Source organism: Rhinopithecus bieti, unplaced genomic scaffold (assembly GCF_001698545.2).
Source record: "Rhinopithecus bieti isolate Rb0 unplaced genomic scaffold, ASM169854v2 scaffold_11488, whole genome shotgun sequence".
NCBI classification, from domain to species: domain Eukaryota; kingdom Metazoa; phylum Chordata; class Mammalia; order Primates; family Cercopithecidae; genus Rhinopithecus; species Rhinopithecus bieti.
This window is the reverse complement of record NW_016806879.1, coordinates 507,537-519,635: the sequence shown is the minus strand read 5'-3', so window position 1 is coordinate 519,635 and position 12,099 is coordinate 507,537. Positions and strand designations below refer to the sequence as shown.

General features: G+C 46.4%; 1 protein-coding gene across 1 annotated transcript in view; it reads left to right on the top strand.

Annotated features, from left to right (window-relative positions):
- Positions 1-580: 580 nt before the first annotated feature.
- ASRGL1 (asparaginase and isoaspartyl peptidase 1) overlaps positions 581-12,099 on the top strand; it is a 38,455-nt gene continuing 26,936 nt past the window's right edge. Inside the window, 2 exon segments of the mRNA XM_017878382.1 lie at positions 581-851; positions 1,243-1,443. Coding sequence (XP_017733871.1) covers positions 1,254-1,443 — 190 coding nt within the window. The 5' untranslated portion in view covers positions 581-851; positions 1,243-1,253.

The following is a 12,099-nucleotide window of genomic DNA, read 5'->3' as shown; positions in this document are numbered from 1 at the left end:
TTAAACTGGGCCTTAAGGCAGGAAACGAAGCTAAAAAGGAGTAAAGAGAATTCCCAAGAGTGGTAAAATATGTTATTAGTGTGGGTAAACAAGAAGGGAAGGGATTCTCCGATCCACAGGAGATCAATCACAGTTTGCCTGGATCTGTCCCTGTTTATGCCCATTGTCCCAGTATAATTTTTTTTTTCTTTTGATTCAGAGTTTCACTCTTCTTGCCCAGGCTGGAGTGCAATGGCACGACCTCGGCTCACCGCAACCTCCACCTCCCGGGTTCAAACGATCCTCGTGCCTTAGCCTCCCGAGTAACTGGGATTACAGGCATGCGCCACCACGCCCGGTTAATTTTGTGTTTTTAGTAGAGACAGGGTTTCTCCATATTGGTCAGGCTGGTCTCGAACTCCCGACCTCAGGTGATCCATCCGCCTCGGCCTCTCAAAGTGCTGGGATTACAAGGCTTGAGCCATTGTGCACAGTCTAGCGTAGATTTTCAATCTGCAATTACAAAACTGTGACACGCCACTTCACGCTTCTCGCCACCAACCCAACCACCCAGCCCCTGGCCTGGTCAGGAGGAGGAGGGTCCCCGCGTGCCACTAGTAAGCTCGCGTGGGCCAAGAGCCGAGACTCAGAATAACAGTGAGACCGGTGCGTGCCGGCCGGGCTTCGGGGCTTTACGGGAACTGGGCGGTGCGGCGGCCCCGCCCTCGTGCGCAGGCGCAGAACCGTTGTGGCCGGAGCGGTTGCCGACTGAGCGGTTTCAAGCCGGCGTCCGGGAGCTGCGGTGTTGGGCGACGGCGGGGGCGGCTCGACCCAGCCTGAGGCCTCGGCGTCCGCCTCCCGCGGTGCCCTGGGTAAGTCGGCGGCCCTCCCGGAGCAGCCGCCCGAGAGGCGAGAGGGCGAACGAAATAAACGAAAATAGACATTTTCCCAAAGGCGAAATAGACATCCTCCCTAGGCGCCGGGGCTTGGAGGCGGGCGGCAGTGGGCGCGGGGTAACGTCCCCGGGGAAACTGAGACTCCAGCAGGTCCGGGCCGGGGGCGGAGATGAACGCAGGAGGGCGCTGGGCCCCTGGGCTCTTCGTACCAAGCTCGACCGAGCCGGCCCTACGCACCCCCAGCTGCGAACCCGGCCTCGCATAATAGAGACTGGGCATTATCCCAACGGGGTCTCCCGAGGACCTTGTGCCCGCGCGGCTTCCTTGGGCTGGCTTTGGACGACACTTTCGCCTTCTTGCTGCCTAGGATCCGCCGACATGAATCCCATCGTAGTGGTCCACGGCGGCGGAGCCGGTCCCATCTCCAAGGATCGGAAGGAGCGAGTGCACCAGGGCATCATCAGAGCCGCCACCGTGGGCTACGGCATCCTCCGGGAGGGCGGGAGCGCCGTGGATGCCGTGGAGGGAGCTGTCGTCTCACTGGAAGACGATCCCGAGTTCAACGCAGGTAAATGTGCCTTTCAGCTGGTAAATAATGTGAGTCAGGTCAAGCTTCTTCTTCAGAATAAATACAACCTACGTAAAGCGTTAGGGAATCTAGTGAGCCTTGGGGTGAAACCCTGTAAAAAAGAAACAATATTTAATTTTTCTACCTGTGATGAAAAGAGTCAAACGCTAAAATATTTGGAGAGATGTATACTGAACCAAATATGAGTGACCATTGGCCTGTGATACAGCTCTTGGGAAACCCTGAGAACATGTGCTTTTAGAGACATAAGATGTCAATCAATACGTACTAGAGGTACATTGGTTCCATCTGGAGAGGCGAAACTAGTGGGGGAGGGGGAGTGGCTTCCAGGTCATAGGTAAGATTCAAAGATTTTCTGATTAACAGTGGTTTAAAGTTTTGTCTAAAGACCTGGAATCCACAGAAGTGAATGTCTGGATTATATAAGGACTTGAAGCTGCAGATGAAAGTAATAGAAGGCGGTTTAGCACGGTGACTCGCGCCTGTAATCCCAGCACTTTGGGAGGCCAAGGCGGGTGGATCACCTGAGGTCAGGAGTTTGAGACCAGCCTGGCTAACAGGTGAAAACCCATCTCTACTAAAAATACAAAAAGAAAAAAAAAAAAAAGCCAGGCATGGTGGCAGGAGCCTGTAACCCCAGCTACTCGGAGGCCGAGGCAGGAGAATCGCTCGAACCTGAAAGGCAGAGGTTGCAGTGAGCCGAGATCATGCCACTACACTCCAGCCTGGGCGACAGAGCGAGACTCTGTCTAAAAAAAAAAAAAAAAAAGCTGAGAAAAGAAGGTCTGCATTAAGATAAGGGGTTGGGGAGGCCAAGATTTCCCTTATGCAAAGGAAATCTCCAGGTGGCAGGCTATTGAGAGAATAGATTGTAAATGTTTCTTATCAGAGTTGATCTCTTCTGAATCAGGAAAAAGGCCTAGGGGATTTTCAGGATCAGGAGAAGGAAGGGGATTTTCTTCAGAATGTAGATTTTCCCCACAAGAGATAACTTTGCAGGACTATTTCAAGATACAGCAAAGAAACATAATTTGGGGTGAAATACTTCACTTTCAGGGCTTACTGTCATGTGATGTCATACTAGAGTCCCGCTGCAGTTTGGTATCTTATTGCTACAAAGTCTGCTTTGTCAGTCTTAAGATCTGTTTTAATGTAAATGCTGGTCAACTGGGCTTGAATTCCAAAAGGGAGGAGGGAATAATGAGGCATGTCCTACCTCACCTGAGAAGGTTCCAAAGTTTTCAGGTTAACCTTGGAATGCACAGTGTATTCCTTTGTGTTTCGCTTCTTTCACTCAGTTCGCCCTTTTTTAGAATGCTAAACATTATAGCTAATATGAGTATCTACCATGTATCAGGAAGTAGTCTAAGAAATTTACTTGATTTATGTAATCTGAACATTAAATGAGTTGATCATTGAACTCAAGTTGGTTAACTTGTGTTAAACTAACTCATGTTAACTCATAATGAACATTAAATGTTAACTTACTTATGAGTTAATCACTTAAACTCACTTGAGTTAAATGAGTTAGGTATAAGTTAGGAATAATTATTATCCTCATTTCTCAGATCAGACTAAGTCACAAAAAGATTAACTTGCTGGAAGAAGTCATCTCTGTTTTAAAATGGAAAACCTAACATCTAGGCTAGGGATTGAAATACTTCTTGGAATTATACCACCCACCCAACATCTGTCAGGGAAAAGAATTTCAGGAAATCTTAATTAATCATCAAATATTTACCGTTTGTTCTGTCCCCTTTACGCAGCACTCTTTAACGCTTGTGAAAAATTGTGTAAGTCTACCTGAGACTGGCGCAGTGGCTCATGCCTGTAATCCCAGCAATTTGGAAAGCTGAGGTGGGCAGATCACTTGAGCTCAGGAGTTCAACGCCAGCCTAGGCAACATGGCGAAACCCCATCTCTACAAAAAAAAATACAAAAATCAGCTGAGCATGGTGGTATAAGCCTATAGCCCCAGCTGCTCAGAAGGTTGAGAAGGGAAGACTCCTTGAGCCTGGGAGGTCAAGGCTGCAATGAGACAAGACTGCGCCACTGCACTCCTGCCTGGGTGACAGAGCGAGACCCTGTCTCTGAAAATAAAACTAAGTCCATCTGAATTTAAAATGAGACCTAATAGTGTGCTTTCATGGCTCCGTTTGTAGAGCCAGAATTTACCAGATGGGGACTGACTTTGCCAGCAGAGGGAGCAGCCAGCTCTTTCTGTGGGTGACTTGTTAAACCATATGCCTCTTAGCATTCAGAGCCCCCTGGGCTGACAAACCCTCACTTATTTACACAGGACCTTCATTTGAAATGGGTCATTCTGGTTTCCGACCATCTCTTATTCTAACTGTTTGTCATCTGCATGAATTGGGAAGCACAGATTAGGGAATTGGAGCAGCTAGTTCTCATTATTTTTGCTCTGTATCCAGAGGCCTTCCTTCTCAATGTCTGCCCTCTCATCTTTCAAATGTCGTCTATTCAGCACATTGAAGAAGAAAAGAGTAGAGCTGAAAAGAAGGAAAGCAAAGATTATGGGGGGAAAGGTGGGACTTCTAACAGCATCCTGTGTACCTTGGCTTTTCCCAGCCGAGGTCAGTACAGGCAGGCAACATTCCCAGCAGCCTCTGCTGTAATTCTCTAGAATAAATAACTGTTTGGGAACTTCATACAAAAAGCTGACTCTCAGTAGGTATTGAGTTCAGTGGCAGTAATTAGCATTCATGACACAACTTCTCTGAATATTTGTAAAAACATTGTTTATTTACATTCTACTCCTGTTTCAGTATGGATTTTACTTTATGTTTAAAGCTTATTTCATAATAGTTTATTAAAAGTGGTTGATTTTAGATACCGACACTGTAAAGATTGAACTTTTAAATTTGAATGCTAGCAATATTCTTTAAAAACTTACTTAGATTGGCAACCAAATGACCATTTGCTTTCACTAGAGTTCAACGATATTTACATAGCACTTGAGATATTCTCTCTACAATTCAATTTTATAAGCTGTTAGAGAATCTTTGAGATATCACTCTGTCTCCCAGGCTGGAGTGCAGTGGTGCAATCTCAGCTCACTGCAAACTCTGCCTCTCAGGTTCAAGCGATTCTCCTGCCTCAACCTCTCGAGTAGCTGGGACTATAGGCGCCCACCACCACAACCAGCTAATTTTTTGTGTTTTTAGTAGAGATGGCGTTTCACCGTATTAGCCAGGATGGTCTCGATCTCCTGACCTCGTGATCCACCCACCTCGGCCTCCCAAAGTGCTGGGATTACAGGGGTGAGCCACTGCGCCCGGCTGAAAACAGGGATTTTTTTCATTTATCCACTCTCTTTCTGGACTTACAGTGTAGAATCAGTAAGGTAAAAATCTGTGGTGGAGTCTAGGAATTGTTCTTCATTTCTTTGTTTTGAAGATTCCCAGGCAATTCTGAGATACAACCAGGTTTAGAATCTACTAGCCTAATACCATACAATTTTAATGGGTTTGGTGTTGGTTTGTTGGTATAATTTGCATACAGTAAGATCCTCTTTTCAGTATACAGTTCCATGGTGGTGACAGATACATGTAGTCATGTAATTACCACCACAATCAAGATATAAAACAGTTATGTTACTCTCCCACATCCCTTTGAGTCCACGCCTCCATTCATTCCCAGCCCCTGGCAGCAACTAATCTGTTTTCTATCCCTGTAGTTTTGTCATTTCCAGGATGTCTCATGTTTGAAATGTTTGTTTTTTGGTGCCGTAAAGAAATAGTACTCGAACATAAGTTTATTTAGTAAGGCCATTTTTTTTTTTTTTTTTTTTTTTTTGTAGAAAGGGTACACTTGTCACCAGTTTCGTCACGAGAGTATACTGAACACAGGAGACAGGGTTATTTATAACCTGATGCATTTACCCTAGTGCTGTGTCCAGTTTCTATTGGCTGGAACGGGACCGTATGTTTTGTATTTGTCTTGATTGGCTAGCAACTTAGAATTTCTTAAAAGAGGCAAAGGCAGAGGAGAACAAAGGAAGGACGAAGTAACCTGTGGAATGCTGAGAAAAGTAAAAACACCTTTAAATAAGGAAGAGGAACAGGCTATGACCTAATGCTTGCTTGGACCAGTATAAGCCTGCCAGGGCAAATATTTAGGCTAAATTGTGGGAGCTAAGAACGTCAAGTACAGTGATTTGTTTATTTCGGCTAGCAGATGCTTAAGAATGTTAGCACAGGTCTTTGAATCCATTTTGCTTCTAAGAGAAGTTGCTGTTTATTCCTAATTAGACAGGGATGAAAGTCTTTGAAGAGGAACCTCCACTTTACTTTTTACACATAAATGGCAGCACTTTCGGAGGCCGAGGCAGGTGGATCATTGAGGCTAGGAGTTCAAGAGCAGCCTGTCCAATATGGCAAATTGCCGTCTCTACTAAATATACAAAAAATGAGCCAGGCGTGGTGGGGCACACCTGCAATCCCAGCTACTCAGGAGGCTGAGGCACGAGAATCACTTGAACCTGGAAGGGGGAGGTTGCAGTGACTCAAGATTACGCCGCTGCACTCCTGCCTGAGCCGCAAAGGGAGACTCTGTCTCAAAAAAAAAAAAAATCATAAATAGAATCATGCAATGTGTAGCCTTAGCCTGGATTCTTCAGTTAACATAATGCATTAGAGTGTTACCCGTGTGGACATGGGTATCAGTAGTTTTTCCCTTTGTATTGAGTAGTATTCCATGGTATGAATATGCCACAGTTGGTTTAACCGTGTAACAGCTAAAGGACGTGTTCCATTTGGGGCCATTATAAATAAAATCACTGTACACATGTGCATACAGGTGTTTATGTGGATATAAGTTTTTATCTCCCTTAAGTGAATACCTGGAAGTGGGACTACTGGCTTATGGCAAGAATTTAACTTAAGTAGAAACTACCAGCCAGGCGCCCTGGCTCAATCCTGTAATCCCAGCACTTTGGGAGGCTGAGGCAGGCGGATCACCTGAGGTCAGAAGTTCAAGACCAGCCTGGCGAAACCGTCTCTGCTAAAAATACAAAAATTAGTCGAGTGCAGTCGTGGGTGCCTGTGGTCCCAGCTGCTCGGGAAGCTGAGGCAGGAGAATCGCTTGAACCTGGGAGGTGGAGGTTGCAGTGAGCTGAGATGGCGCCACTGCGCTCCAGCCTGGGTGACAGAGTGAGACCCTGTCTCAAAAAAAAAAAAGAAAAGAAACTGCCAAACTTTTACATTCCCACTATCAATGTATGAAAGTTCCACTTAGAGGCCGGGCGCGGTGGCTCATGCCTGTAATCGCATCACTTTGGGAGGCCAACATGGTTGGATCACGAGGTCAGGGGTTTGAGACCAGCCTGGCCAACATAGTGAAACCCTGTCTCTACTAAAAATACAAAAATTAGCCAGTCATGGGGGCACACGCCTGTAGTCCCAGACACGTGGGAGGCTGAGGCAGGAGAATCACTTGAACCTGGGAGGCGGAGGTTGCAGTGAGCCAAGATTGCACCACTGCACTCCAGTCTGGGCAACAGAGTGAGACTCCGTCTCCAAAAAAAAAAAGAAAAGAAAGTTCCATTTAATCCACATCTTCACCAGCACTAACTAGTGTCAGCATTTTTTATTTTAGCCATTCCAGTAGGCATATAGTGAAATCTTATTATGGTGTTGATTTGCGTTTCCCTAAATGGGAAGTGATATTTAACATCTTTTCATGTGCTTTTTTGTCATTCATTTCTTTTTTTTTCTTTTTTTTTTCTTTTTGAGATGGAGTCTCGCTCTTGTTGCCCAGGCTGGAGAGCAGTGGCACGATCTCAGCTCACCGCAACTTCTGCCTCCTGAGTAGCTAAGATTACAGGGTGTGTGACCCCACACCCAGCTAATTTTTGTATTTTTAGTAGAGATGGGATTTCATCATGTTGGCCAAACTGATCTTGAACTCCTGACCTCGTGATCACACATCTCAGCCTCCCAAAGCGCTGGGGTTACAGGCGTGAGCCGCCGCGCCCGGCCTGTTGTTCGTACTTCTTCAGTCAAGTATCAAAGTCTTGCTGACTTTTTGTTGGTGTCGTTGCTCATGATTGAGTTTTAAGAGTTGTTTATGGCCGGGCGCGGTGGCTCACGCCTGTAATCCCGGCACTTTGGGAGGCCGAGACGGGCGGATCACAAGGTCAGGAGATCGAGACCATCCTGGCTAACACGGTGAAACCCCGTCTCTACTAAAATACAAGAACTAGCCGGGCGCCGTGGCGGGCGCTTGTAGTCCCAGCTACTCGGGAGGCTGAGGCAGGAGAATGGCGTAAACCCGGGAGGCGGAGCTTGCAGTGAGCTGAGATCCGGCCGTTGCACTCCAGTCGGGGCGACAGAGCGAGACTCCACCTCAAAAAAAAAAAAAAAAAAAGTTGTTTATATATTCTAGATGTACCTTTTATCAGTTGCGCCAATGTGGTCTGCAGATATTTTCTTCCAGGCTGTGGTTTGTCTTTTCTTTCTCAATATTTTATTGCAAAAAGCAGAAGTTCTCAGTTTTGCAGAAGTCCAGTTTATCAGTTTTTTTTTAAATCAGTCATGATTTTGGTGTTATATCTTAATATTTGCTGAACCCAGCATTGCAAACATTTTTCTTATGTTGTCTTCTAGAAGTTTTAGGTCTGTGATTCACTTTGAATAAATTTTTGTATAAGATGCAAGGTATATATCAAGGTTCCATTTTTTATTTTTGTTGGTTTTTTGTTGTGGCTACATAGTAGGTGTATTTATTTGTGGGAGTACGTGAGATACTGTGATACAGACAGGCAGTGCTTAATAATCAGAGTAAATGGGATATTCATCCCTTCAAGCATTTATCCTTTGTGTTGTAAACAATTCTATTCTTTTAGTTATTTTTAAATGTATAATTAAATTATAAACTATAGTCACTGTTGTTCTATCAAATACTAACTCTTATTCTATTTTTTGTACCCATTGCCTGTCCCCCCTTCTGCCCCAAACCCACTGTCTTCCCAGCCTCTGCTAACCATCTTTTTACTCTCTGTCTTCATAAGTTCAATTGCTTTGAATTTTAGCTTCCACAAATAAGTGAGAACATGTGAAGGTTGTCTTTTTGTGCCTGACTTATTTCACTTACCATAATGACCTCCAGTTCCATCCATGTTGTTGCAAATGACAGAATCTCATTCCTTTTTATGGCTGAGTAGTACTCCATTGTGTGTATGTATCATTTCTTTATTCATCTGTTGATGGACACCTAGTTAGCTTCCAAATCTTGGCTACTGTGAACAATGCTGCAACAAGCAAGGAGTGCAAATAACTCCTCCATATACTGATTTCCTTTCTCTTGGGTGTATAGCCAGCAGTGGGATTGCTGTATCATATAGTAGCTCTATTTTTAGTGTTTTAAGGAACTCGGGGTTGTTTTTTGTTTTGTTTTTGTTTTTTCCTGGAGTGCAGTGGCGTGACCTCGGCTCACTGCAACCTCCACCTCCTGAGTTCAAGCAGTTCTCCTGCCTCAGCCTCCCAAGTAGCTGGAATTACAGGCACCCACCACCATGCCTGGCTCATTTTTGTATCTTTAGGGGAGACAAGGTTTCACCATGTTGACCAGATTGGCCTTGAACTCCTGACCTCAAGTGATCCACCTGCCTCAGCCTCCCAAAGTACTGGGATAACAGACGTGAGCCACCACCCCTGGTGCAGCACCGATTGTTGAAAAGGCATATTGCAAGTCCCCTGGTTATGCACACTTCTGTCCAACGTGGCCACAAATCAAGGGTTACCATGACCCCCTCCTCAGGCTTGATAATTTGCTAGGATGGCTCATAGAACTCAGGAAAACATTTATGTTTACCAATTTATTATAAAGAATATGATAGAACAGTGGTCTCCAACCTGTTTGGCACCAGGGACCAGTTTCGTGGAAGACAGTTTTTCCACAGAGACTCGCAGGCACAGTTCATAACAGGGTGCACACTTCTATGAGAATCTGATGCTGCTGCTGATCTGACAGGAGGCAGAGCTCGGGCAGTAATGCTCACTCGCCTCCTGCTGTGGGGCCCAGTTCCTAACAGACCACAGACCAGTACCAGTACCGGGGGGTTGGGGACCCCTGTGATGAAGGATACAGATGAAGAGTTGCACAGGGCGAGGAGGTCAGTCCAGTTCTGACGCTGTCTATCTGGGGTCACAGTCCAATCCCACAGGTTCAGGACTCAGTCCCATATGACTGTGTCCTACTTCGGATGCCAATCTTGAGTAGTAGCTTGTCACTTCTACTTCTGACCAACCAGCTATAAATCAGGGTTCCCATGACTACCTCCTCGAGTTCAGTTAATTTGCTAGAGCAGCTTGCAGAACTCAGAGAAATGTATTGACCAGTTTATTGTATGAATAATGGATATAATGGAGGATACAGACAGAGATGAAGAGATGCAGAGGGCCAGGTGTGGGGGAAGGGGTGTGGAACTGCCCTGCCGTCTTCAGCACACCGCCCTCCTGGCACCTTCACATATCCAGCAATCCAAAAGCTCTCCCGTCATCAGCCCTTACGGGTTTTTAATGAAGGCTTCTGTGCGACTGAGTAACAAATATAAGAAGTCATGTTTGCTCATTTCTGCATGCCAACGTCATTTCACAAAGCCCCTGACTCTGTGCTGATGTGCAGATGTGCCGCTCTCTGGAAGAATGATTTGAAGAAAACTGGATAGAGCACACGGCCTCCATGTCGCTTGCCTGAGTCACTGTATGTCTTAAAAGATAAATGGGCCGGGCACAGTGTCTCACACCTGTAATCCCAGCACTTTGGGAGGCCGAGGTGGGTGGCTCACAAGGTCAGGAGTTCAAGACCGGCCTGGCCAAGATGGTGAAACCCTGTCTCTACTAAAACTACAAAAATTGGCCAGGCGTAGTGGTGGGTGCCTGTAATCCCGGCTACTCGGGAGGCTGAGGCAGAAGAATTGCTTGAACCCGGGTGGCACAGGTTGCAGTGAGCTGAGATCACACCACTGCACTCCAGCCTAGGCATGAGACTGTCTCCAAAAAAAAAAAAAAAAAGTGGTAAATGATATATGATCCTAGTCCTTGCCTTTTCCTACACTTAAGATGACATCTGGGCTGAGTGCGGTGGCTCACACCTGTAATCCCAGCACTTTGGGAGGCTGAGGCAGGTGGGTCACCTGAGGTCAGGAGTTCGAGACCTGCATGACCAACATGGTGAAACCCCGTCTCTACTAAAACTACAAAAATTAGCCAGGCGTAGTGGTGAGTGCCTGTAGTCCCAGCTACTCAGGAGGCTGAGGCACGAGAATCACTTGAACCCAAGAGACAGAGATTGTGGTGAGCCGGGATGGAGTTGAATTTGTCTCACGCCGAGTACTCCAGCCTGGGCGACAGAGCGAGACTCCATCTCAAAAAAAAAAGGATAACATCTGAGAGGATTAGTGATTATACATACCTCTGTCATCTATAGCCAGACGTACTCTTGCACCCAAACTTTGATGTGATTCTGCTTTAATGTAACTTCTGAGCAAGTCTCATGTAACCTCTGAGCCTGTTAACCCTGCACAACCTGTGTATCAGCTGTGAGCAGAGACACGGTTTGGGAGCAGTTTGAAGCACCTCTCTGAAGGACCCCTCCGTACTGTAGTCATCAGTCTGTAGTCCTCAGTAAGATTGCTAAATAAAACGAATTCTTTAAAAGCTCAATTATTTTTTTCTCTAGTTGGCATTTCATGGCATAGGCATAGTTGATTAAACCATTGGCCATTGGTTATCAACCTTCAACCTCCCTCCCCCTCCCCGGAGGTAGAGAGGTGAGACTGAAAGTTCTGCCCCTCTAATCACATGGTTGGTTCCCTGGCAACCAGCTCCCCATTTTGAGGCTATCCAGCCCCTAACCATCGGTCATCTCATTGGCGTACAAAAAGATACTTTACCACTTTGGAGCTTCCAAGTGTTTTAGGAGCTGTGTGTCAGGAAACAGGAAGACCAAACTTTGTGTCCAGGCCTTCCACATCTGTGGATTTACCTAATCTCAGGTTGAAAATATTTGGGGAAAAAAAAATCCATATAAGCCTGCCTTTGCAGGCCAGTTGTGGTGGCTCATGACTAATCCCAGCACTTTGGGAGGCTGAGGTGGGTGGATCACCTGAGGTCAGGAGGTCGAGGCCAGCCTGGCCAACATGCGAAACCCCATCTCTAGTATAAATACAAAAATTAGCCGGGCGTGGTGGCTCATACCTGTAATCGCAGCTACTCGGGAGGCTGAGGCAGGAGAATCATCTGAACCCGGGAGATGGAGGTTGCAGTGAGCCAAGATCACGCCACTGCACTCCAGCCTAGGCAGCAGAGCAAGACTCCTCAAAGAAAAAAAAGAGAAATGAAAGGGGGTTAAGGCCGGGCGCGGTGGCTCAAGCCTGTAATCCCAGCACATTGGGAAGGCCGAGACGGGCGGATCATGAGGTCAGGAGATGGAGACCATCCTGGCTAATACGGTGAAACCCCGTCTCTACTAAAAAATACAAAAAACTAGCCGGGCGAGGTGGCAGGCGCCTGTAGTCCCAGCTACTCTGGAGGCTGAGGCAGGAGAATGGCTTAAACCCGGGGGGCGGAGCTTGCAGTGAGCTGAGATCTGGCCACTGCACTCCAGCCTGGG